Source organism: Aquila chrysaetos, chromosome 3, assembly GCF_900496995.4.
Source record: "Aquila chrysaetos chrysaetos chromosome 3, bAquChr1.4, whole genome shotgun sequence".
Lineage (NCBI taxonomy): Eukaryota > Metazoa > Chordata > Aves > Accipitriformes > Accipitridae > Aquila > Aquila chrysaetos.
The window spans coordinates 44,059,023-44,087,021 of NC_044006.1; the positions used below are offsets into that span (position 1 = coordinate 44,059,023).

At 38.7% G+C, this 27,999-nt stretch overlaps 1 protein-coding gene and 1 long non-coding RNA gene across 5 annotated transcripts in view; one reads left to right on the forward strand and one right to left on the reverse strand.

The window, feature by feature from the left end:
- On the reverse strand, positions 1-27,987 carry SP4 (Sp4 transcription factor). Of its 2 annotated transcripts, none has more exons than XM_030008839.2 (6): positions 27,511-27,987; positions 26,739-26,839; positions 24,690-26,247; positions 5,094-5,322; positions 4,659-4,858; positions 1-3,572 (listed from the first exon to the last, which is right to left on the reverse strand). In XM_030008839.2, exons 1-6 carry the CDS (start codon positions 27,515-27,517, stop codon positions 3,325-3,327), a joined length of 2,343 nt encoding a protein of 780 aa, XP_029864699.1. In that variant the 5' UTR covers positions 27,518-27,987; the 3' UTR covers positions 1-3,324. The 2 variants fall into 2 exon arrangements, with proteins under 2 accessions (XP_029864699.1, XP_029864700.1); XM_030008840.2 differs by lacking the exon at positions 27,511-27,987 and adding an exon at positions 26,942-27,065.
- The window catches only part of LOC115339210, a 35,415-nt gene continuing 34,555 nt past the window's right edge, over positions 27,140-27,999 (forward strand). The window contains exon 1 of one of the 3 annotated variants that reach the window (XR_005932037.1): positions 27,140-27,373. This is a non-coding gene — a long non-coding RNA (uncharacterized LOC115339210). The remainder of the gene's footprint in view (positions 27,374-27,999) is intronic. The other 2 variants (XR_005932036.1, XR_005932035.1) reach the window with 2 other exon arrangements.

A 27,999-nucleotide genomic window follows, 5' to 3' on the forward strand; every position in this document is an offset into this window, starting at 1 on the left:
TTTTAAACTCAAGGGAATTTTAATAGGTTACTTGCAAAATGTTATTGCAGGCAACAACTTGTACATGATTTTAGTTCCAAACCCACCAAAAAATTATACAAATCAGCATTGTAAAAGTGTCAAATTAATGCCTTACAGGCTTTGCTGGCAGAATTAATTTCTAAATTCTAGATGTGGGGAAATGTTACTCTCATTTTTTTCCTTTTCCATTTTTTTTTAGAAAAATTTACAAGTGAAATATTACTACAAAACTTTTTTATAAGGAATTTTTGCAAAACATTTACATTTTTACCATCAACTATTTTTCTGTTTCAAAATCATTATGTAGATTTAATACCCTATGCTGCACATCAATTCTTGCGGGATGACAATTCAGTGACATGCATAAAGAAACACCACAAGGCATTAAAATGAAGACTTAAATACAAATATTGTTGCAATAAAACAGTTATAAAATTGAAAAATAGGACCTAAACATCATGCTTACTTAACTTTGACAAATTAACTTTTTTCTCCTAGATTACACACTTTTATTACTGCTCTCGTGAAAGAATGTGATAAATAATGACTTAACACCAATTTCTAATGTAATCGGCAACACATACACGAACCTAACCAAAGAAAGTATATTGTAAGAAAAAAACTATTCTAACACTGGAGTTCTACCATGGTAAATACACTTTGCACTGATAATTACAATAAAGCAAAATTTTTAACGGTGGCAAAGGGAATGAACAGTGAAATGCCATTAAACAAGATACTACTGCACATCTGTGCCCTATTACTTACAACAGCTATATCCCACTGAGTCAAATAAAGGACATTGAAATTTACGATCCTTTTAAGACAGAAAAGTGGATTCAGAATGGTATGCAGAACAGACTGTCAAAATGTTTCTAATTCCAGCGCTAAAATGTGCACCTGCTAACACAAGTTAATGTACTTGAGATGCTATGAAGCCAACCAGATTTAGATTTTGATACATCTATAATAGGGATTCATTGCAGATTAAAAATGACTTCAGTTTCCTATCTGCATACGTAAGTATGCATGAAAAAAATTATATATGAAATGGTTGTGCAGAATGCTCATAACTTCAGTTTACAAAAATTGTTAACTTCTAGGAAGTTTCTAGGAAACATGGTATTAACATTAGGAAAGTTCTTCTTTGCATAAAGAAATTTATAGCACTGATTGTGAAGCATAATGATAAAATATATATTTGACGTTTCATTTCCTATATAATAAAATTAACAGTTAATACTACCTAATGTTCATCTGTATTAAATGTAACATCTAATTGATTCTGATGTTTTAAATCCAGATACATCAGTTAAGAGTACTTTAAATAAAATATACAAAATAATGTACAAAACCCAACTAAAATTTAAAGACTCTGTTACAAGTCTACAAAAGCTTTAAGAAACTTGAAATTTATAACCACAGTGTAAAATTGTTTTTCTTTAATCTCAAAGCTTTTTATGTAAACTGAAAGTATAAAATACCTTCAGCTTAGTATTTTGCTACAAAGGGCTGGCCTAAAGTGTACACAGTGTAAACAATGATTGGTATTTCTCTTGCTTCAAAAATACAGAAAACACCACAAGATTGATAAAGTATTCAGATGAGAAGTATATGTTTTGTGAGGGAATGCACAAGGTATCTGTTATGTCTCTCAAACCAACAGCTACCAAACACATTCTTCCTTTTGTAATTTGCAGGGAAAAAAATCTTATCCTTCTTGCACTGTACTTCCTTTAGTTACATCAAAAATATTTTGGTGTATAAATTTTTTAAAAAACTGGTCATGAGAATTATCACCAAACAACTGTATGTGTAAAAGGTTACATTTATTCCTATGGGAAGTAATTAAAAATCCTGAGTATGAAATATTTGGCCATCTTTCCTCCTTGTACATACTGGAGTTTTCACATAGAAAATGCAGTTTGTTTTTGTTGCTGTTGTTTTTCATTTCTTCTATATTTCTATTAAACTGGCACATCTGAAAATGTAACCAAACCTTTGAAATCAAAAGTTGTGTAGTAAAAAGATAACTATATTCCTCTTTCCCCAGTTCGTTTTGTGGTTGGAGGCTCAATGTAAGATTTGATAGGTAACATTTATTACCAGCCCACATATTATCCTTGAAGAGAAAATAAAGACAGTAATATTTGGGGGAAAAAAGAGACAATGTTTACTTTCAATACCTTTTTTTGGTTAAAATGTGATAATTAATTCTTTTCTTTGGCTATTAAGTCAAAGCATAAAGAACTCAGCACATTAACCACAATATAATAAACCAGTATTTACAGAGAGAAGATACTGGAGAATGAGCTACAACACTCAATTGTCTGATTAATTTCCATGAATTCTAACAAAATTAAAACATTTAAATACTTAAATTTGAGGTTTTATGATTCATGTTACCTACGAGTTAGAAATGGACCATGGATGTTTTAAAAAGTAATGAAATGAAATACCAAAAATTGACACAAAAGTTGCCATATTCATTTTTCATCCTACATAAAGATACCATTACTTTTGTAAAATCTAACGTTAATATCTTCCTATGATTTTATCTTTCCTACTGTATACACTAATTCTACATAACCTTAGCTCTCCAAACAAAGAGAGGAATTAGAACTCACTGATTGTCATTTATACACACTACTATAATGTAGTGGTCAAAATAAATCTGAGGTCTACCTCAGAACCACTTCGCAGCATGCATCATCCAGCTGCTTCTTGAGTAATTCCAAAACTTGAGAAAAGACGGCCAAAATCAACTGACGTGTTCTATGGACTAAGCAAAAACCTAAAATATTTCCACTGTCGTTCAATCCATATTCAGTTTTGCTGTGCCTTACGGGAAAAGGATGTTCTAATGAAAATATTACAAATTTATTTTAAAAACAAAGTACCTTCATCAAATGACATTAATCCTAGTCAAGGTCCACCCTGTTTTACATTGATATTATCTGATTTTATAAACACATTAACATACAATGCTAAAATAGGGGGGGAAAGTTCATTTAAAATCATTACATGATATACAGACATATAACTAAAAAAGTACAGTATGGAAATAATATTCCCCCATCTGTTTATCCAGTACATCAATTTGCGCTGTTTGTATTTTTGAAATTTTTGTCTTGTTGCACCGGTGTACACTTCCAATGCTGACCCTCCAACCTGGAACACTTACAGAAGTCATGACTGAAAACATGATTTCCTGCTCTGTAATCCACTTTACCAGCCCACTTCCATATCCTGAAAGGTATGTAAACTTAAGTGCAGCACTAGGCGTCCATATAAATGATCCTTTCAGAATTCTTCCATGTTTGTTGAAACATTAGGGGTTGCTGGGTTTGAATCTTGAGAAATGGCAGCAACAGTGACAATTCTTGGAGAACCAAGAACCTCAGTAACTGAAGAGTCCAGTTCTCCTGAGGTAACAATAGCAAGGGCTGTTCCACCACCCTTCTTGTTCTGATGAGTTTTGACATGTTTCGAGAGATGGTCACTTCGCATAAACCTTTTAGAACATTCTGGGCACTCAAATCTCTTTTCACCTTTTTTAAAAGAAGAACAAAACCAAAATGTTACTGAAGGACAAAACTGATCATTTGAATCTGACCCTCTTCTATTCAACATTTGAAGTGTCTTTAAAAGGACACAATGTTTTCTTCTCTACCCATCTGATTTCCAGGTGTGTTCTGTTCAGTCACAGGCTTTTGGCAATCTACTCTTCACTGCTATAATGCTCTCAACAAATATTTGCTATGCTGCGATTATCTGGTGAGAAGTTTGAATTTCAGGTCACCAGAGAATTTTCATAAACTTCCATAAAATTGACTGAGCAGGAGACGTAAAAGCCCTGAAAGAATGACTTGATAGCAGTTTTTAAGAATACTTTTGTTATTTAGATTACAGTGATGAGAAGGGAATTTGGAAACATGAATCCCAAAGCTCCATGAGGATGTATAAAATCTATGTCAAGAGAGATAAATTCAACATACTAAAAAGTGCTGTCACTGTTCAAACGTAATTAGCGCTTAGACTTCGAGTGCTATCTTCTGATGCTATAAGTTGCGGGGGGAGATGGGGGGACACACCTTCTTGGGGCTAGAAATATGAAGGCTGATAAAATTTTTGGTTTCTAAAAGGTCCACCTTCCAATCTGAACTGTTAAGAGAACTTGCTTTATCAGTTCTCACTTGAAACTTCAACACCTCCCCAAGAAGACCAAATCTGATGTATGAACTAGGTTAAAAATTTTCTTAAGAATTCAGCTAGTTCAAGTGAGGAAATGACGACCCTGGTCCATGGCCAATCGTACATCCCTGATCTAAATTTGTCAAATTTAGATCAGGCACTAGCTTATGTACATCAGCTATCTGTGATGAAACGGTCATCTTTTTCTAGCATAGGTACAGAAGAACAGTTTGAACAGATCTCATTTTACTTATTTGATTTCACAATCAGCTTGAATTGATGAAAACTGAAATCTATCACTTCCTCGGTTTTAAAGTTACTTTATTTACATTTCAAAGTAGTTTTCAGAGATCCTAATAAGTGAGAACTTCGATATCACTGTCTAACCATGGCCACTATGATTCCGACTTGCTGTACTATGCATACAGAGAGGGATGACCAACCTGTGTGGGTTCTTCTATGTCTTTGTAACTCATCACTCCTTGTAAATCGCTTGCCACAAAAAATCCAGTTGCATACAAATGGTCTTTCACCAGTATGCCAGCGCAGATGTGCTCGAAGATGAGATGTCTTGCCATAAACTTTTCCACATCCTTCAATATGGCAGATATGTTGTTTCTTTTTTCCTGGCTCATTGCTGCCTCTAAAAAGATCAAATTTAAACAGGTAAGCAATTATATTCTAAAATATTATTAGGTATTAGGAAAAATATTTCAGGCTAATAGAGACAACTATAATCCCCTGTCTAAAAAGAAACATATAAACATACTTTCTAATAGAAAATATTAAAAATGTACGCAGTATAAGAAAATCTCATGCCCAAATGAGGCAATCTGTAATAAGATGCCTAAATACATACTGATAAAATTTACATTTACCTTCCTTCTCCTTCTCTGCAATTAGGACATGAGCAGGCAACTCTTCTCAATCTCTTGCCAGGTTGCACTTCCTGGTCAGAAGCTTGTTGAGCTTGTTGCAGCTGCACTTGTGTTATCTGATCAGGACTAACAGCACCAATTGCTGCATTAGCAATGCCACCTACTGCTACAGTAACAGGAGCTATTGTGGCTTGCTGTACTTTTACTCCATCCTGTCCTTGCTGTTGACCTGTAAAATAAGAAAGTGTTTGTACCTTTTATTAGTCATTTCAATAAGTGAAATGCACAAATAAACTTCATATGTTTTATAGAACAAAAATCCACCTAAAGTTAAGTAGTACCACAGTACTTACCTGCTAGCTTAGATAGCCCTGTTTAATGTAATTTGTTACTAGAACAGTACAAGACTGCAAATTACTGACACTAAGAAATGAGAACTAGTTTAACATGTGTTTTCTTTTTCTCAAAAGCTGAGATAAATGAGAAACCATTAAACAAAATCTTACACAGAAATACTCTTAAATCTACTGCCAATTAATGTCTTCCTAATAACCATTGAAAACATACCTACATTCAGAAAACTATAATTACCTAATTTTAAAAGTTGCTTTATGGCACATTGTCACTTCTCATACAATCTCTCCTGAATCAACATTGAGCCACAAAGGAACTTACACAAAGAAAAAGAGATGTTGTAGGACTAGACTTGAAAAAGGTAACATACCAGAGCTTTGTTGGGTTGGGTTTTTTTTTTGCAGGATTCTCTCCACCTGGGATGGTGTAATCCTGGTTATACATAAATATTGGGGGACAAGAGGCTGGAGAGCAGCCCCACGGAAAAAGACCTGGGGGTCTGGCTTGACGGCAAGTTGAATATTAGTCAACAGTGTGCCCTGGCAGCCAAAAAGGCCAACCGTGTCCTGGGGTGCATCAAGCACAGCATAGCTAGCTGGTCAAGGAAGGTGATTGTCCCACTCTACACTGCACTACTCCAGCCCCACCTAAAGTACTGTGTGCAGTTTTGGGTGCCTCAATATAAGAAGGACATCAAACTGTTAGAGTGTGTCCAGAGGAAGGTGACCAAGGTGGTGAAAGGTCTCAAGGGCAAGACGTACGAGGAGTGGCTGAGGTCACTTGGTTTGTTCAGCTTGGAGAAGAGAAGGCTGAGGGGTGACCTCATCGCAGCCTACAACTTCCTCAAGGAGGGCAGTGGAGGGGGAGGTGCAGATCTCCTCTCTCTGGTGACCAGTGATAGGACACATGGAAATGGTATGAAGCTGCGTCAGGGGAAGTTCAGATTAGACATTAGGAAAAGGTTCTTCCCCGAGAGGGTAGTCAGTCACTGGAACAGCCTCCCCAGGGAAGTGGTCATGGCACTAAGCCTGTCAGAGTTCAAGGAGCATCTGGACGATGCTCTTAGTCATATGGTTTATTTTTAAGTAGTCCTGCGAGGAGCAGGGAGTTGGACTCAATGATCCTTATGGGTCCCTTCCAACTTGAGATATTCTATGATTCCATGATTTTGTTTTGCAGAAGGGAGTATGTTTTCAGGCAGACTGGAAAAGCAGCTTGACTGAATCAAATGGAATTCTAAGATTGACTTGAATTAAGAATTCAGTTTCATTGCGTAAGTCCATTAATCTCACTGGCTTGCTTAATCAAAGGAAATCAGGATTACTGTCTTGATATTAAAGCAAAATAAAGACTATTCCAATATAGGTAAGAAGCGTAGTTACTTGAGCGGCAGGGTAATATTATGTTTGCTTAAAAAGTTAGTACTATACGGTCTAAGAAAATAATGTGACAAACTAAACCTGACACAGAGATATCACTTCCAGCCGCAATGTGACAACACTGAATGCCAGTCCTGCCAGTAACAGGAATGGGACAAAATATCATTAGATGCTGCCATTTTCAAAAATTCTGTGCCTTCATACAAATGGGAAATAAGAGGAAATACTACCTACTTATTGAGAGAGTGTAATGACCAACCAGAATTCCTTAGAATAGACTATAATATTTTAAGACTTGGAAGTCCTCTGTATTGAAGCATTAATTTAAAACTTGCAAATCTATTGGAGATAACATGATTCAGAGAGATTCAGGTGGATACTCCAACTTACTTCTCAAGCATCCATAACAGACACCATCAATGGGGATAAGACTGTGAAGAACAGTCTCTGAAGTCTAAACTGCCTAGCTACCAAGTGAGTTCATACACAACACAGCACGGGATAATGACTACTTCATTCACACAATTGCTGAGGAGCAATATATGCTTCGACAGGCTATCTTGTGTAACATCATGATAACAGCCATAGCTGAAATCTAACACACACCACCACGTACGTGCAGATAGGTTAGGACTAAAGAACATGATATACAGAGAACCTCCAAAATGATTTGACTGTCCTCTCAGAGACCGCTGTTGGCTACAGGAAATAGAATAAATCTGTCTTGTGCCTAGGTCAGTACCAGGTTATTTTCACCAGCAGCACTGACCAAATTTTCCCACTTATCTCTCTTGGTTTCCATCCAGAACTTGCACCTGACCTGCCTAGATACGAATGAATGTGAATTTCTTGTTTTCTTAAGCAGGCCACAAATATTAACAGATGCTGAGTACTTTTGGTTCTCTGGAAAGAACAAGGATAAACCCAGAAGAGATAATGTTTGAATCCCACTTGCTGTTGGACAGATAGATAGTAAACAAACAAAAAAATCTAAGAAAAGTCTGGTATTTGCAGCAGAGGAACCATGGAAAAAGACTTACAGGTTTAATCTTGAGTGCAGAGTCTTCATATGTCTAGGATAGAACAAAGTCTTTCTTTTCAGAATAGCAATGTACTGGAAATAAATTTACTTCCCATATTCTAATGGGAAAGAAAAGCACTCATGAGAATCCTTGAGGGACAATATGATAGGGTAAGGAGAACATTGTGGTATAAATGCAAATAGTAGTATCTAGTACTTGGGTCTAACAGTGGCAGAAGAGGACACGAGCTTCCAAAGAAAGCACTAGTCCAGGGGCAATTCCTTGTCAGGCTGTTAAGCTGCTGAAGTGCTGACCAAGTGCTATGAATAGGCAGCATCAAAAAAGGCTGATCATTTTGGTTATATGTAATGCTCGTCTTAACATGATAACATGATTGCTTGTGTTGAAAACCAGCTGCAGTTTTTGGTTAGCCAAAGGTAAATAAATTAACTGGAAGAACTTGCTCAGCTCGCAGAGCACAAACCACGCTCTCTCTGTTAAACATACCCAAGATGCAAACTCCTTTAATTCACAGAGCAGCACTATAAATGATGAGTCTACGAACGGGCACTACAAAAGTTAAAGTAGTAACAGATATTATGGCCACACCTACTGCAGCCTCTTATGCTATTTTCACTATCACTCGTGTTTTCAAGTACATTAATAAGAATTATCCTTTGTTGTTGAAGTCTGTTAGAGGGATGACTCCATCCGTGTCAAAGACCTATTTTAGCAAAAAAGTCCTGGGACCTAACCAGTCTGTGGTCAGAACGCAGCTGAACAGCATAATTTTCTGTCAATTTTCCCTTTCTCTCTGATTTTCTTGAATTGATATTAAAGTTTCAATGCAACTTCCCCCCCACAGGCTGCCAGACCAAGGCTTTCCAAGTAAGATATGAATTGAGGCACTTGAACCCTGAGAAGGACAACTCCCTTTTTAATTCCATGTCTAGTGCTACAGTGATGAATGTCCAACACATAAATATGGATTGGTCGGATCCAGCAAGAATTATGAGGAAGCCTGTTCAGCATTTCTAAAAATCCGATATATTGTGCTGGTTTGACACAAATCAACTTTCAGTCTCTAAGTTATGAGATGACCAACCACACAAGGGTCTTCTGACACTTCTTCAGAATATCAAGTACTACTGCTGACACATACTTTATCTGCTCCAAACCTTCCCCCTCTCATGTGAGGACCACAGGTATCTTGAAGTATAGGATACACACTGATGAGCTACAACCTTAATCTATTTATTAAAAATAATATAGTGATACATCTGAGTAGAAATTCTTCACAATAACTGTAAAGGTGACAATAAAAATACAAAAGAGAAAATGCCCAAAGTAAGGTTGTTCAGGCAGACAATTACATTATCCATATGGTTTCAGTTAAACAGTAATTAAATGACTGCTCTTTAGATGGCATTAACAAAGTTATTACATTTTCTAATGTGAATGTTGACTTTCTTCTTTAAATTAATCTCACAGAGATGTTATTTAAACTCCCTTCCCTTGGATTCCACTTACTAAATTCAAAACAGAAGGTTCTGAAACTCTCAAAATATCACACAGATAGCCTTATTTAAAGATCCAGGCCACAAAATTCAATAAGAAAATCTCTACTTTTTCAGGCAATAGGGTAATTGAAAGAAGCATACATATCTGATAAATATTCTTTGCCAGAGATTTACATAGTTATCAGAAAACACTGGGAAGTTCAATAATGTCATTCCTGGACTTAATTTTTGTTTTGAACTCCTGAAAGAGCATCCAAACAAGCTAGCACACTAGTAGTACACAGGATAGAAAGAAATGCATCTATTCTCATTTTAAAGTTGTTAAACATAAAATTCTTTATTCTTGTTCTTTGAGAGTAAAATGAATGTATTTTAGACCAGCTGAAAAAATCTTTTCTCTTGAAGAAAAATCAGAAAATTTTCACAAAACAACCGACAGAACATGGCCTGGTCTAAATCTCAAAGTGAATCTGCTATAGTCTTGAGTTGCATGGGATTTTGATTTTTTTAAACTATATCCTAGAATCCACTACAGATTACTAAGGGCTTTAACTTTTACATCAATTATACTTATTAAGGGAAGATAGAGGAATTTCATTATTTTTAAAATCAAGTTTACTGAGGAAAAGATACGGAGAAAACTTAATTGCTGATATGAGTTTGTCTGCAGCCTACAAAATTAAATCAGGGCAACTTCTAAAAGTTTATAAAAAAATGAGGCTTTTTCAATAGAGAGGATCTAGATATAAATTAGCTTTTTATTTGAAACAAACCCTGCTTATTCTGAAAACAGTTGGCTGAGATAATGTTATCCATACAGGAACATAATGACCTCCTGACACTTTCTAGATGGAGAAAAAAGATCTAGTAAAAATAAACCATATGACTTCTTACTAGGGGCATTAAAATACCGTTTAAAGCCTTCCAGAAATTCTGCTACAATCATGAGATCACTTGACATTGCTTCTTCCTGACATACTCCAAACCGCAAGACCTGATATCACTATACTTCACCATTCATAATCAAACCTTTCAGTAACAAGAACTCTCATGTTTCAACACAGATTTCAGAAAGAGGTCTAAACAAATCATTACATGAGGGAACAAAGTCACACTTCAGTTCACCTATGTTATTCTATATAAGTTGTCAAAGCAGTCACTGCACATTTACACTTGCTTTTAGAAGATAAAAAGTTTTTCTCAAGGTCCCACAATTTCACAATTAAAGGAATTCACTATTAAAGAAATATTCTTGATTAATAAAAATCATCACTGAACTTGTGTATGACTGAACTTTATTGTACATGCTGTCAGGTTACAACATTAAGTTACAACAAAATGTTAGTGTACAAAATAACACTGATACCAACTACTCCATTGCATTTCATTTTCTTTCAGGTCTAAGTTCTCTCCTTCTTTTGGATAGTAATGATTTGACCACAGGACAACATGCAAGCAACAAGGCAACCAGATATGGTATTTATTTTGCAAATGAAGTGCAACAAGACTCTCACTCATTGCAATATTACATATATGATTATGACTGAATGTAATTAAGAATAACATTATAGAAATTTTTAAAGCTTCTCAAATAGAAAAACCTGCATGATTTTAGTCATTAATCTTTCCCATTTAAGCAGTTAAGTAAATGCATTACTTATTATCACAAGATACAGGATTATCAAGATAAAGGATTGCACATCCTTTGTTCTTCAGCATCACTTAATCAGCTTTCCAATTTTGTAGTAAAACTGCATCTTAGGAGTTACAACTCATATACACTTTCCCATACATATGAGTCTGTAACACATTCACGCAAGAAAACTAAACAATTTTAAGTAATTACTATGAAGCCAAATAATACACATATATACACACACACATATACCTCAATCAATTTTAGGCTTCAAAGCTAATTTGCAAAATAACAACTCCCATAACACCACCTGGATGATTAAAGAAAGCTAATGCATGGTATCTAGGAAGTACTTTCCCATAGAGCGACTGACCACTGAATACCATGGTTATTAGGCTTAGCCATCCATCATAAGTCAAAACAACTTTCCTTTCACTACACATTGCACCTGCATTCCTATCCTTGTTCACATGAAGCAGCAAGCACGAAAACCTACTCTTTGAGGCAAATAGGGCAGAAAGGGAAGAAAAGGACTTCACGTTAATGAATCACAGAAATCATGGGAGTCAAACTTTAGAAAAATGGATCTTGGAAGGAAGAGAAATTTAAGACTACAAAAACAACACTTCTAGTTTCTGGTGCTTAGTTCCCCAGAATAATTTGTATAGATTTCCTGTTGCTGTTGTGCAGCCAGCATTTAACAGTCAAAAAGATGACAGCATTAATGACAGAGAGTTATCTCAGTAGTGTGCACCTTACTGCAAAATCTGAGGAACACTTTGCAAAATGTACCTAGAGCCAGAGTGGCTAATATTGCAAAAAAGAAAATTTGTTCAACTGGATATTCTAAAAGTGAAAGAGAAGGTTGCAACTGATGTGCATAATTCAATGTGTATTACCACAGGACAGCTAAGTAAAGTTAATGACAGTGTGCAGAGTTCCAAAGCTCTACAAGCATCAGAGCTGATGCAGCAACTCACCCATTCAACAACTTACTGATGCAAAGCAATGGGGGAAAAGAGGTTTCTTATCTTTCCCCTTCCCCTGCATACACCAAGTACAGTCAGTTTGCAAACATCCTTTACTCTAATATTGTTTTTCCACAATGACATACAGATAATTTATAGTAAGCGAATATTTACATATATTTATTTTTCTATTTATTTATAATCCAATATATTTGTTTATAATAATGTATGTTTATATTAATAATAAATCAATGTTTATATAATATAATAAAAGATAATACTTTAAGATATAGCCAAGATTTTAAAATATAAAAAAAGTCTGTGGCAATAGTTTATAGTCAGAGATAATTTTTTTCCAAACAAAAACTAATAGGAAGGAGGTTTCATGCTGAAGAATGAAATACAAATCACACCTTAAAATTAAATATATGTGAAGACAACATTGAGCTTCAGTATTTACACAGAAGACAATACAATTCAGTGCTACTTAAGTGGTACACAGCCAATTCTGCCCTCTCTTCTACCCTGAAGCAGTGGTTTATAAAGATTTATGAAGAAACAACACATGACAAAAGAAGAATTCCCCAGAACAGAAACTGTACAAGAACTGATGCAAGGGACCCACACATTCTGTAGAGAAGATCAGTTTGGAGTAGAGAGAGGAATTGGATCCACCCACCTACTACAAGAAATTTGGGTCATCAGAGCACAGCATTGTGTCCAGGTGCTACTACAAGCAGAAAGTTTCCAGTGCAAACTGCAGCATCAACTAGATATCTGTCTTTTCTAGCTCCTACAGGGGCACTGCAGCAAGTTTCTATCTTTTGATCTTTTGCCTGTTACGGACTTTGACAAGATTTGTGAGAACTTGTTATCCTTTCCTCCAAAAGCTTCCTATATCAAAAGTCTTAGTGTGTTCAAAAATTACTGAACAGCATCATAATTAAGCCTAACTTCTGTGAAAAATACCACTTAAAAGCATGAGATTTAAGGCAGTAAAAAGTAAGTTTGAGGATTTAAACACCTCAAAAACACTGAAGTGTTTCTTCTTCCTTTTGTGCAAGAATCTTATTGGCAACACAAAGACAAAACGATGCCCAAGAAGTTTCATGAAGGTACTTTAATGACTTTTCAAAAAACGTAAGGCTTTACCCAAGTGCTTTACTACAACCTGAAGTCACTTCAGTACTTTGAGACAGGAAAGAAGTTTTCCCAGCTGGTAGTATCTTTCATTAAACTGAAAGCCAGTTTTCCTTTTATTACATTATTAAACATAGGAAAGAGCTACCACAAATACAACACAGAAAGACCTACACAGAAACAACATAAAAATCAACACAGAGCTACAGTTTCACAAAATTTAGTCTTGCACAACCAAGCAGAGGTTTCAGTCAGAGCAAGGCAATGCCTCTGGTTGTTCTGGATACTGTGGCTTCAAACAGAAAGAAAATATGGTTAGTTTATTAGGTATTCTAAAGGAGGAGTTGGAATCAGAAAAATAACTTATTATACTGCTCTTAAGGCAAGAGACCCTTCCAAAAAACCCCTGATTTTCATTGTCATTGAAAAAACAGTCAAAAAGAAAAGTGTATTTAGGATGAGTGTTTACAAACACTTCTTTGCAGATGAACACAAGTAGTTCCCTGCATACTGAACCTTAGAGCAAATAGCTAACTGAAAACCCAAGTACCAGCTGTGCTGCAGAATGTCAGATGCACTGCATGGGAGCAGATCTAAGAAATGGAGGTTAAGTTTGCTTTTATGGAACACCTCCCTCCACCCCATCACTCTGCCCCAACTCTCAGGTTATTCTACAGCTTATAACCACAACAGAACAACAGCCCAGCTCTTTTTTCCAACTCTTACCCTTAACTCTGAAATAGGGATAGGACTAGAAAGAAACTTGTTGACTGTTAGTCTCCACAGTCTGACTAGAGGAGCTCAATACCTGACAAACTGTAACAACAACAACAACAACAAAAATCAAATGCCTATCTTGCACACTTCTGCTATACGGAAACTAAAATACTGGTCTCAGGAAGTGTGTTTTTTAGCATCTCAGTTCAATTTCTGTGTATTACCATGGAAATAGTAATAGCTTAATCTTGAAAGGACAGAAGGAGGCTGACACAAAAAAATGCAAGCTAAGTTTCCAGTACTCTATTTGTGTTTTGGGGGGTAGGGCTGGGGTTTTTTTGCTTGGGTTTTGTGGGGTTTGACTACAGTTTAGCTAGCTTACACGTTTTACACTTGACTAGAAGGTTCATGAATGTCCTTGAAGTAAATAAACATTTTGGCTATGTGAAATGTTACCTTTATAGTGATCAACATGAAAGTAAATATGCCTCTATGCACAGCAGGGATTAGTTAACAGGTACACACATAGAAAATGGAAAACCCTTTCAAGAGAAAGGTAGATAGCTGACTAAAACTAGGTTAAGTTGTATAGCAGTTGATAATTTATTCAGAATAAAAAAAACACTGGCAAGGTGATTAAAAGTTATTATCAGGAAAAACAAGATTCATAAAACTTTAAAGACCTTTTATAGTAAGACTAAACATGAGACACAAGCCTTGGTTTTATAACAGCCTATGGGTTGACAGGCTAACCAATACAAAGACTAATTTGTTTATTATAGATGTAAAAACTGTAACTTTGTGACAGGCTTCATCAGACAAGGACCAACAAAGCTACATATTACAGAATAACAAAAGAAGGGCTATGTAAATCTCTAAGATCAAACACTTAGAAGTTCTGCCATCTTCTTCTGTAACAGTGTTATCCCTTTAAAACTTAGCTTAATCTTCCTTTTTGGTTCAGAACAAACTGAAGAGCTTGATGTTTTCGTGAGTTACTTCCTGATGACCAAAGAAACAAGACAACCAAGGTCCATATTTCTTAAACTTCAAGGGAAAAATCATCACTTGAAACTACTCTATAATTAAGGAATGTCAGACTTGTATCTAACATGTATCCCAAGTGTTTTTTTTGGCAGGAGAATATTAACTGATCATTTTCTCTTTACGACAAAATGATACTAGTCTGCCAATCTATTAAGACTAAGTACACGTGTTGGGATAACATGGTTTACCAATGACTAGCTGATCAAGGTATATGACTGTTATCCACTGTCAGTAGTATTAAACATCACTGGAAAGTCCATTCTTAAGAAGGGATGCATACAGAAATCCATATAACTATATCCCAAACTAACCTAAGCATGTGCCATGCTATATTTCTCAAGAGACTGCAGATGTCCAGAGCTATTGTTTTGGTGAAAGTGTCAAGACAAGAGCAAAATACTCATTATAAAAATTACATTTCATTATGCAGTCCTGACTACTTCTAAAGCTACCAGGCTACAGCATATAAATAAAACAACTTTTATTAACTAAAGTATCAAATAAAATTATGAACCATTGAAAAACATACTTGTTTTTCAATGATAACATTGTTTATACTTGAAATTAACATTCCCCTTAAAACATAACATCCCATTCGATATATAGTTACACTTTTCAATAATCACCAGTGCCATTAAACATTTTTAATATATTAAAACGTTTAATATATTAAAACATTTAAAAATATATTAAAACATAATTGATTTATCTTATCTACCGGTGCCAAAATCATATGAAGCCAAGCACTCCATAATTTAAGCTACACTGAGGAAGCTACTGAAATCAGATTTTGAATACGCTTCTTTCCGCCCCTCCGCCCCCAGTGGTAATGAAAGAACAAGAAGGTTGGTTTAGTGTGGATCTAATCACCCTTAAAAAATAAATTTTAAAAAAAATACTAACAGGCTGATTAAGATGTGCAGTATCACTCAGTTTGCTTGCTTGGTATTTTCTGAACAAGAAAGTTCAGTCAATTCATTTCCTGCTCTATATGCTCTGATTTCTGACAATAGGGAATGAGAGAGGGGATAGCAAAACCTGATGTTCTCAGAGAGTGCACATGTATAGATGAAACATTTTTATATGACCACATACTCCAATAAGGAAATACAGTTTTACTAACATTATTCTTTGATGACTTAAGAACCTACGTTTAATTCTTGAAGTTAATAGCACAGAAACAGCTCATTAGAAACCTATTTCACCTGGCAATTATCAGCAAAGCTGGTACTCGAAATGCTTCCCCTTCCCACTTTATCTAGCAGTAATGCTGAAGTCATGCCTTGCTATTCACAGGTCAGGCAGAAAAGACTTGGTTTACTGAGGCATTTTTACCAGGTTATTCTCCATAGGCAATTTAGCTGAACAGGTAGATTGCACATTCCTTATGCATCAAGTTCAGGAACAGTATATTGATACTTTTAAGCTACCATCAGCAAGGCAAACGTTTGTTTTCACCAGCATAGTTCTGCCACTATTTTGAATTTCAGTTTAAGAAAATCCCATAACCAAAGCAATTTTGTCATTAGAGGACTAAATGCTTCTCCTATAATTACTCTGAAGCATTTGAAAAAGGATGCCAGTGCTATAATATTTAGAACACTGTGGTTCTGCAACAATTCTCAGCTCAAGGCAATCTGAGAACAGTTGTAAGTGACCTTTCATGACTTTGGAAAAAGTATGCTCAATTTCTATACTCCTCCCAACTACACCCTCAGAATGCCAAGTAACACACTATGAAGTAAAAAACTAAGAAAAACTCCTGCATTTCTTCTGTTTTTGTGGAAAACAGCTCAGTTCTTTGTACTTATCTTTTTACTGCAGATTCCATAGCTTGCAGCTTGTTTCTTTCAAGGTGTTTGCTGCAGCTTGCTTGCCAATGAACATCTAGGGGAACACTGGATGTTATTAAAAAAAAAAAGATCATGCAACCACCATCCTTCGGCTCCTTTGACTTCCACCCTTGGTATTTATATTTGCCAGTTTGCTTGTATATACTGTGGCTATTTTAAACCCTTTTCACCTTGTTACCACCTACAGGCATCCCTCCTTGCTTAGCTAACACAACTCACTGAGTTCTGTTTCTACACATACTTACTATTACATTAAGATGAGCAAGGTGACCCACAGGTTACACGTTGTCATGAAAATGCATTTTCTTTCATTCAACAACATAAGCATAATATTCTAGGACTTGAGACTAAACACCTTCCCCTCCCTCAATAACTAACATATGTGATAAGAGATAATAGAAGACCTTGAGTGGTATAAAGGTGAATCAGATTGTTTAATTTAATACAGGAGTTTGAGAACATTAAATAAAAATGTGCCTTATACAACAATTAAGACAAAATTTAATGCAGACAAGTACTGAACATGTAAAAAATTTACACGGACTCAAAAAAGACAAATTCACAGAAGAAAAGAAATCTGTCAAGGATTATTTAAAAAAAAAAAAAAAAAATCCCATTTCTGGCTCTGGAAGAACTGAGCTGCAGATCACTAAATGGTGGAAAGAGTACCTGAGCAGATTATTCTTGTATGCATCACCTGCAGTCAGCATCAGACAGGGTCAGAAACACCTTTGACTGTTACATTCATAGAATGGTTTGGGTCAGAAGGGACCTTTAAAGGTTACCTAGTTCCAACCCCTCTGCCACGGGCAGGGACATCTTCCACTAGACCAGATTGCTCAAAGCCCCATCCAACCTGGCCTTGAACACTTCCAGGGATGGGGCATCTACAACTCCTCTGGGCAACCTGTTCTAGCATCTCAAGACCTTCATAGTAAAGAACTTCTTCCCTATGTTCAATTTAAACCTACTCTTTTTCAGTTTAAAACCACTGTCCCTTGTCCTGTGACTACAGGCAGACCTTGGTAAAAAGTCTCTCTTGGTCTTTCTTATAAGTTCTCTTTCTAGAAGGAAGGGCTGTAATAAGGTGTCCCCAAGGCCTTCTCTTCACCAGTTTGAAGAACCCCAACTCTGTCAGCCTTCATAGGAGACATGTTCCAGCCCTCTGTGGCAGTACATCCCACCCCCCCCATCCTGCCAGCAGGAAACAAAACTTCTCCAGGAAGGGAGAAGGGGAAGGAAACCCTGGAGGCTGCAGGTTGAAATTTGAACTGGCCAATTGAGATGTGCCAGGTACACCGAGGTGACCCTCCCGGCCAATAGAATTAAATGACCACAGGTCAGATTCGACAGGGGTATAAACGGGGTCCCGCCGGAGGACACGTTGGCAGTCCTCCTCGGAGCAGCGGGTCTGTAGTCGGGGACTCCCCCTCGGGCCGGGGCACCGCCTGAGGTAACTCCTCGAGGGAGAGAGCCCTCAGCTTTTAGGTGAGTGATAAGCACGTTTTGAGCCATCACTTTAAATCTTGGGGATTCTTAAGTCGGCCACGTAGTATGAATTCTCTTTACATCATTGAGCCTGTGGTTTTATAAAATGTTACCGGACTTCTAACTAACTTTTGCTGAAAAATAAATCTGAGTTTTAACACCTGTTGGATTTGGTTAGTCGTGCATCTGTAACACCCTCTGATCATCTTCATGGGCCTCCTGGACACACTCTAACAGGTTCATGTCTGTCTTCCACTGGGGACCCCAGAACTGGACACAGTACTACAGATGGGGTCTCACAACAGTGGAGAAGAGGGAGAGAATCACATCCCTTGACCTGCTGGCCTCACTTCTCTTTATGCAGCCCAGAATACAATTGGCTTTCTGGGCTGCAGGCGCACATTACTGGCTCATATCCAATTTTTCATCTGCCAATATTCCCAAGTCTTTCTCCACAGGGCTGCTCTCAATCCATTCATCACCCAGTCTGTACTGATACTGGGAATTGTCCCAACCCAGGTGCAGGACCTTGCACTTGGCCTTGCTGAACTACATGAGGTTCACATTGGCCCACTTCTCAAGCTTGTCAAAGTCCCTCTGGATGGCATCCCTTCCCTCAAGTATATCAACTGCACCACTCAGCTTGGTGTCACCTGAAAAGTTGCTGGGGGTGCGCTCAATCCCACTATGTCATTAATAAAGATACTGAACAGTACTGGTCCCAGTACAGACCCATTAAGGACACCACTGATTACTGATCTCCATTTGGAGATTGAGCCATTGACGGCAACTATTTGAATGTGGCCACCCAGCCAATTCCTTATTCATCGAATAGTCCATCCATAAAACCCATATGTCTCCAAGGCTATTGTGTGGGACCGTGTCAAAGGCCTTACATAAGTCACAGTAGGTGATATCACCTGCTCTTCCCTTACCTACCAACACAGTCACTCCATTGTAGAAGGCCGCCAGATTAGTCAGCTTCACAAAGGGCAAACCATGTCTACGTTGGCTGTCTCTAATCACCTATCACCCACATGCCTTGACATAGCTTCCAGGAAGATCTGTTCCATGACCTTACCAGGCAGAGAGGTAAGGCTGACTGGTTGGTAGTTCCCAGCGTCCTCCTTTTTAAAAATGGGTGTGAAGTTTTCCTTTTTCCAGTCACTATTCCTGAGTTTCATGCATTTAATCTTATGTATCATTTTATTCCTGTTTAAAGAATTTGGTAGAATGTTTCAAACTCCTCTGCAAAGTTTGAGCCAGAGTGATAGTAATATCTAAACAATGTCTTCAGTCTTTGAACAGCAAGTCATAAAACTAGTGACTGTCACACAGGGAGAGTTAATAAAGAAGGGAAGAGAAAGCCTTGAAGACAGGCTGAAGTTGGTTGCAGACAAATGAGAAAAGGCAAGAGAAAGCAGGAGGAGACCTGGAGGTACTGACAAATTGCATAACTACTAATAGTAGTGCAACGGAAGTAGCTGGTCAGAGAGAAATATGCCTTAGTAACTCACATTACTACAGACTATGAAACAGAAGGGCAAGGTTCATTACATTTTTAAAGTGCACCAGTAAGAACATTTGGTATTGGACTTCATTGTCATTAATAACTGTTTTAGAGTCCACAGCACATCACTGCAAGACTTAAAACTCTCCGGTTCCAGTATTGCCAGGCAACAGACTGTTCCACTGAACAGAAGTCATTCCTCCAGGTTATTTTGGTGGATGAACTCCAAATTCCCCGTAATTCAGGCCACATCACCACTCATCTTAAATAAAATGGCTTGAACTTGAGCTGCAAGATGATGGAATCTGGTGACTTTTGCCTAAAGCAACTAACAAAGCTTGGATTAAGTATACATAAAATACAAATAATATTTTTCACTATTTTTAAACCAGAAGTGTCTCATACGCTTTTGTATGGGACAAACACCTTCATCATCATGTAAAAAAATTACTTCAAGATGTATACTTAAGGTAGATACAAGTCTGATTTATTACTTTTTTTTTCCCATAAGAAACAGGGAATTATTCTGAAAAGACATCATCTCCACCACCACCACTAGATTCCCACTGTCAGCAAAAACAATGAACAAATTCAGAACAAGCTTGTGACCTCTTCTGAAGGCTCCAGTGAAAGAAATCCTACAGGCAGAACACTAAACTTTTACAGGGAAACCATTAATATGCAGCATTTCATTACAGTTTAACTGGTCTGTTTTCTGTCACCCCATATTCTTCAGCATCCATAAATGTGCACATTCCATGCTATTCCTAAAACAAATATACTCCAAGCCCAATGTGTTGACGGACAAAGAAACTTAGCCCACCAAAAGGAAATGGTCTTATGAACTATATATTTTTCTTAGAACTATCTAGTACTAAAACAAGTTCCTTCCACATAGTCACTTATGTTGTCAATTAACACATCCGGCCAAATACAAGGGCCTGAAAATAAGCTTTAAAAAGGCAAAGGATACCTTATTTTAAGAAGGGGATGGGGGGCAGGGAGGGGGGACAGGACAGGAATCCTTTGAACTTGCATCTATAGCTATCACAGCAGAAGCCTTGAAAAAAAGGCAAGGGAACTGTGCAGGACCTGCTTGTCCCCAAGCTCATTGGGCCTAAATTCAGGAAGTCATCACCTATTAACATTAAAGGCTATCCCGTTCCACAGGGGATCATGTATAACACAACAATTCACACAGCACAGAAGAAGTGCCGTTTACTTTGTACAGAACTAGCTTGCTTAAAGGCCATGACAGGTACTGATCTCATAGCAAGGCAGGTATTTGTAGATCCCTGCATGTTCAAGTAAACACGGCTGCTTTTATGTTGTCCGTTGTTTGATTAGCTCTTAATTAACTGTTTAAAGCTCTGTTTTTAAGGCTCAGATACTTAGTTTCCATCTTCCCATCCAGATTTCTTCTGTACATTTAATTACTCCTTTGTCTGACAGTTTGTACATCTTCTGAGCAAAATTTCACAGAATCATAGAGTGGTGTAGACTGGAAGGGACCTCTAAAGGTCATCTGGTCCAACCACCCTGCTCAAGCAGGGCCACCTACAGCAGGTTGTCCAGGACCATGTCCAGACAGCTATCTCCAAAGATGCAGAGTCCACAAGCTCTCTGGGCAATCTGTGTCAGTGCTCAGTCACTCTCACAGTAAAAAAGTAATTTTTCTTTACATCATTGATATCGAATGAGTTTTCCCTCAGGCCAGAAAGTGAAAAGGTGTGAGAACTTCTCTACTTTGCCCTGCTTTTTGACCACAGACAACATACAACCCAAAGTGTGATACTTACCAAGAACAACATTTGAACTTTTAACTAAAAAATACAACAAGAAAACCCAAACACATTTACTCATCTTGCTTGGTTTACAGTAGTGCCTACACACCTTGGGACCAGAGACTTCGAGTAACAAAGGTTATAAAAAGCAGACCAAAATATAATATTTACTTGAAGATTTTAATATTTTTCTTCCCAATGTGAAATTTGTCTCTTTTGGTATTTAAAATGCATTTGACACAACAACAACAACAACAACAAAGACACTTTCCCAAAATAGTTCTATAGCTTAACATTTCCATAGTAATTTTAAGCTAAGAATTTTTGTTATTTGCAGTTAGAGTTCTATTGCTTTACAATTTCATTTACTACTGAAAAACTAAGAGAAAAGCACCTAAATTACCCCATTGTAGAAACAACTAGGAAAACCAATGTTCACGGAACAGAAATACAACACAAATAAAAGAACAGTTATTTCAGACAAATACTTATTGTGATTATTTTTTTTTTCCGCATGAAACTCTGCTAGCTTGATCAGTTGGGTTTGCTTGAAGGACAAAGTAACTTTTTTTTCCCTAACAAAGTTAGAGCACCTGAATCAATGCATGGGATGAGTCCTTCACTCAGTCTTTCTCTGACACTTTCTGAACATCTCCCATATGGCTCATTTCTAACACCTACTACTGCTCATTTGTAGTGAATGATCCACTTCTGGACAGTTCAATTAATGTACAAAAGAGTTCACACCAACAAGCTCAGGTACTGCAGAAAAAGAATGGAAATACCAGTCTGCAGATGTTGAGGTCACTGAGTGGTTTATTTTTTTTTAAAAGGTTTCCTGTAACAATAATAAAAAAAAAACATTTCAAATATAAAACAGCAAATCTGAGGAAGTTAATAGCCCTGACCAAGACAGCTTATTCCTTATAAGCAATAAGCAGAGTTTAGACTTTAGCATGTTTGTAATTTTCTATTTCATAACCATTCTTTCCTTGAATACTTAATACAGCATTAAGGACTACACATCATGCTCTTCACTCTCCTTTCCATGCCACCATGTCTCCCATACCCAGAGTGTAGCATCAAGAAGTTTCACAGGAGAGAAATGGAGATAAATAAGAGAAAGAAATTATAACTAATCTCTCACATTCTGAAAGTTTGTTCTTGCTCCATAACCTCAAGCCTTGGGGAACAGACATAGTACCTTATATACAAAGGGATGGAGAAAAGGTCGGAGGATTCACTGCTGCTAGCATAAAATTAAAAGTGCTATGGAAACAACAATAAGGCCTATCTGGAAGAAGAAAAAAAAAAAATTTAAAAAAAAGGTGAAGGGGAATTCAATGGTCACAAAGCTTAAGTTTAGTTAACATATGAACCCTGTATGACTAAAGTACAGTCCTGGAGAAGTCAAGCCTGTGACTCATTCCCCTTCTTTCATTCTCAGTTACAAATCTCAACCCCTTTATTTTCCAGAAGACATCAAATGCAATCAGAGGTGCAGTCAAGATAACTGACCAAGATGATATTCAGAATCTTTTGTTCTAATACCTATTAGTGTGTACTAAACAGTTGTACACCACTAGTAAGCAGGAAAAAAACTGCATACAGTAAGGTTCTTCATGCACCCCCAAATCTAGGTTGTTCCCAAAGCAGGCTTCCTAGGAAGAGTCCCCTAGAGAGAAGCAGGGACTTCTCTCTAACAACGGCAGTCAGCCAGCACCTTCCCATGAAGAAAAAGTTTTTCCAAGACAAACTGGACTGCAAGATATTGTAGCAGCTTGTCAGCTCCAGATAACTGAAACTTTTTTTTGAACCATTACAGCTAAACACAAGGTCAAGATTTTAATTCTGATTACCCAGATTAACATTTCTGTAACACTCCTTAAGTAAGTCGGGTTTAGTGCATCCAACCCAGCTCTTAGTATTTCAACATGTCATGAAGTGCCAAAGAGTACCATAGCAGATGAAATTCTCCCAATGGCAAATTTCTTATTACCAAACTATGTTTACTCGCCTCAAAAATGTTTCAATTAAAGGGAACAATCCTTTGTCCAGTTAAACATGTCTCATCTTTGCATACAATTACAAAAAAACAGATTAAGAGTCAATACGATACTAACATTTGTTTATGCAGACTGGACAGTAGTAAAAAAATGAGTTTTGTCTTACAGTTTTATACTAAAAAAAAAAATATCTGTGCCTATAGTCAGGTTGCTTTTAGGACAAAAGTTTATTGTAACTACTACAACACAAGACTTTTACTTGTATGAAATAAAACCAAGCTCATGTAAGCAGTTATCAAACTGGCAGAGAAAACCCCTAAATCAAGTTTTATCTGAAATGTTAAAAATTTGCAAGTTTTACATACAGACTTGCCCTTATGGGACACTGCAGAGACCTTGCACAGAATTTACTTTAGAACTAAGCTCCGTTATCCGGCCTGGAGCCTCTTAATTGCTCCTTTCCCAACTATTAGACCAGCATACCCAAACAGGCATTTCATAATACATATCAAAACTTCATCAGCAAGTACTGAGGTAAAGTTACCAGTTTATTTTTTTAAAAAGATAAATCACAGGAACTATGCTGTGCACAAGCATACCTTATTCCACTCAACCTCTTCGCAGAGCTCAAACTTTTAAGGGAACCACTTTAGGAGCTAGTGCAGAATACAACACATAGCTCCATACAAATGCATGCCATGACACAAGATATCCCAGCTCACGTACTGTCACTTTTCTCATCCTACATCCCCCATGCAGAGATTAGGAATACTGCCTGGTTGGAAAAAGCTTTTTGTTGTTGTTGTTTAAACATATCAAAGCTCTAACAGTAAAGTCTCACATTCACTCCCGAAGCCTACAAGTCTTTAATAAGATGGAGAGCAGGATCATTTAAGGATAGTTTATCAAATACAAACAGTTCCATTTCAATTGATGCAACTGATAATATTAGCTCAACGTTTAGAAGTGACAGCTATTTTAAAATCTGAATTTTAGTGATAAGTATAAGGTATTTTCTCACAGTTAACATTTATTACAGAAAATCCTGTATTAGTTTACTTGAAAAAAGTATTAGTTTAAAACTGTCTGGTATTCTTGCAATAGTAAAAACCAAAACAAAACAAAAAACCAACCCCCCCCCGATAAACTCAAAACTTTGTCAGACCACTCACCCGCAACACTGGTAATGGTAACGGGAACTCCTTGAACTTGAACACCTGCAGCACCCAGGTTGGCAACACTTACTGTTTGAAGATTAGGTACTGAAGCAAGCTGGGCAGCATTCAGAGTGATGGGGGTACCAGCAACAGCCACTGGTGCAATCTGGGCAATGGTTGTGCCACCACTTGAAGACACAGGGGTAATGGTTAGTTGTTGGGGTAACCCAGCATTTTGAACTTGAAGATTTGAAAGGCTTTGCAGATTCTGAACCTGTACAGTTTGCCAGCTGATCTGCCCTGATGGTGTTAAAGTTGGAGCCCTGATGAGCACCTGAGTTGGACTCACTGCCTGCAGCTGAACGTTCTGCAAAGGCTGCTGCTGGATGGTCTGTATAGTCTGCCCTGACTGGAGCTGAAATGACTGTGGAGGAATGGCCTGAATAATCTGCTGTTGAGGCTGCTGGATCTGTATCTGCTGCAGAATAGGCTGACCTACGATTTGAACCTGCTGAAGGGAACCCGACTGATCCTGGACGTTCTGTAGTCCATTGGACTGAAGCTGACTGGAGCTCTGGGCTTCGGAGTCTGCAGCAGTTGTTTGAGGTTCTTCAGTTGTCTGCTCTGAACTGCTGCCTGCTGTGCTTGTGTATTGGCCTGTTTCTGCAGAGCTTACTAGCGTGTCACTGCTAGTTAGAGATGTTGAGGCAGTGGTCGTAGAGGTGGAAGATGAGGAAGGAGACTCTGGCATTGTACTAACAGAGGCAGAAGTGACAGGTGTAGATGCTAGCTGATTTCCATTGGAAACTCCACTCTCAGTAGACTGGCCAACTTGACCCGAACCTCCTCCAGCTGCCACGTTGTTTATCACAGGCAATGCTAAGGTTACCCCACCAATGTTTATAGGTAACGTTGTTACAACTTGCGCCTGAGTACCAGGAATAGTTTGCAGTTGCAGTGGTATGGAAACACCAGGCCTAATTTGGACTGGAACTGTCTGATTTGCTAGGTTTTGAGCAATAACATTCCCCGAAGCTGTCCTGTTTGCAGTTGTGAGGATAGCTTGATTATTCCCTGCAGGAATAAGCTGAATTTGACCCTGTATGTCTTGTAGACCAGTAGCATTAGATGGATTGATTTGAAGTTGTTGACCTTCCGTTGTCTGAATCTGTGGGATCACTTGGTATTGGACGCTACCGCTTGGATTTTGTACTTGAATGACTTGGAATTGTCCAGGGGTTGTTGCAGAAGAATTGCCCGATTTGGTTTTTGAGGGAGATGTACTTCCATTGTTACTGCTGGAGGGACTTGCTGCACTCGAGGCAACAGAAGATCCTTGTTGAGGAACATTATTTTCTTTTGAAGCTGAAGGAGCAGCGGCAACAAGCTGCCAGGCGTTTCCAGCAAGCTGAGTTGTTACCAATTCTAACTGCTGTGGCTGATTCTGAAGCTGCACCAAACCTTGATTTGGATCTATAATAATCTGCTGCTGTCCAGTTCCTTGATTCTCACCAGGAGTTCCTATTTTGCTGCAAGTGGCTGCTAGTAAAGCGAGAGGTGAAGGCTGAGAATCCTATCCGTAAAGAAAGAAAACAGAACAGATTCAGGAGAAGAGCACGAGTATGAACCATCAGAAGTAAGCATTAAGGTTTACACAGGAAGCAGGAGAAAAAAAAAAAGTGCTTCTGCATAGACACAGATGATACAGCTCTGAATAAGGAAGTATGTATTTCTGTAAATAATCTTTAAGCATAAAGCCCTCGATTGTCAATGAATGTGACAGCCAGGACCTCAACCGCATCCTCAATCCAGTCTTCTTTTTTTTTTTTTTTTGCTAAAATAAAGAAAAATTTAAAAAATGCTCCTATTACATGGAAAGCAGCTGATCACTGCAAAATGCAATCAAAAAAAAACATGTCCAGGCAGTAAAACTACTGCACCCAACCAACTACGTTTCATCCAACCCAAAGAAAGATGCCCTGAGCAGGAAATGCTGTTAGCTGAACATTTCATTTTAAATGCTAATAGTTTGGGCACTTCCCTGTTCGGGTGTGTGTGCTTTACCTGTGAGCCTCCAGTTTTCCCTTTTTTATTATTATTGTTGTTATTCTCTGCCTCGGGAGATTTTTCTCCCTCTGTGGGCATAGTTTCCTCCTTCTTTTGATCTGCAAAAATATCAAGTGTAACAGGTTAATTATTCACCTTCATTTATACAATAACAAAACCTATGAGCATATCCTTTTTGGTTCCCAGGTTGTCGCCTTTACCTCTTCATAAAAACAACAGTGCAAATCATTATTACAAAAGAACGAGTCCTAAGAAACGTGGTTTGAAACCCAACCCATGGGGGCTGGAGAGTTAACACCCAGAAAGGGGAGGTTTGGTTTCCTCTCCCAGAGACAGCAGGAAAAAACCACCCACAAACCCTCCTCCTCCTCCTGCCCCCTAAAGCATCGACGGCCACTCAGTGGCCGTCGATGCTTTAGGGGGCAGGAGGAGGGTTGTGCATGGGAGGGAAAGAGGGAGGAAAAGAGGAATGAAGGAGGGAGGGATGTGCACAGGAGGGAGGGTTAGCGAAGAAAGGGGGAATGGAGGAGGGAGGTACGGAGGAGGCAAGTCGAGGAGGAGGAGGAGGAGAAGAAAGGGGGCATGAGAGGAAGCAGCACGGATGGGTGGAGGGGCGGCAAGAGGAGAGCGCGGTAAGAAGGGGGAGAAGCGGGGAAGAAAAGGGGGAACCCGGGAGGGCGGGATAGAGGGGGGACGAAGGGTGGAGGGAGGAGCGGAGGGAGGGAGGGAGGGGTGTGCACGGGAGGGAGAGAGGGAGGGGGTTACATACCGCTCATCCCGCATTAATGCCCCGCTGAGGCGCCGCTCTAGGGGGGAGGAGAAGGAGGAGGAGGAGGCGGAGGGTGGGGTGGGGGTAGCGGGGAGAAGGCCGGTCGCAGCCGGAGCTGGGAGGAGCGGGACGGCCTATTTTTCCACGAATGGCCGCCGCTGGGCTGTGGCGTAGCTGCCTCTCTCTCCGCCCGCCGCCGCCGCCGGACTCAGCCCGCCGCCTTGAGTGACAGCTGCGGGCCGGCCGGGCGGCGAGGGGGAGGGAGGCCGAGCGGCGGCGGGGGCGGGGCCCGCCGGGGCCCAACTGACGCCCACTGAGCAGGAAACCGAGCCCCGCCGCCAGCCCCTCGGCCGCCCCTCTCCGCCTCAGCCCGGCTCCCCACGCCGGCGGCAGAGGCGGCGGAGGCGGGGCGGGGGCGGGACGCGGCGCCCCGCGAGCCCGGCCCCGGCAGGCAGCGGGGCAGGCCCAGGGCCCTCGTCTTCCTCCTCC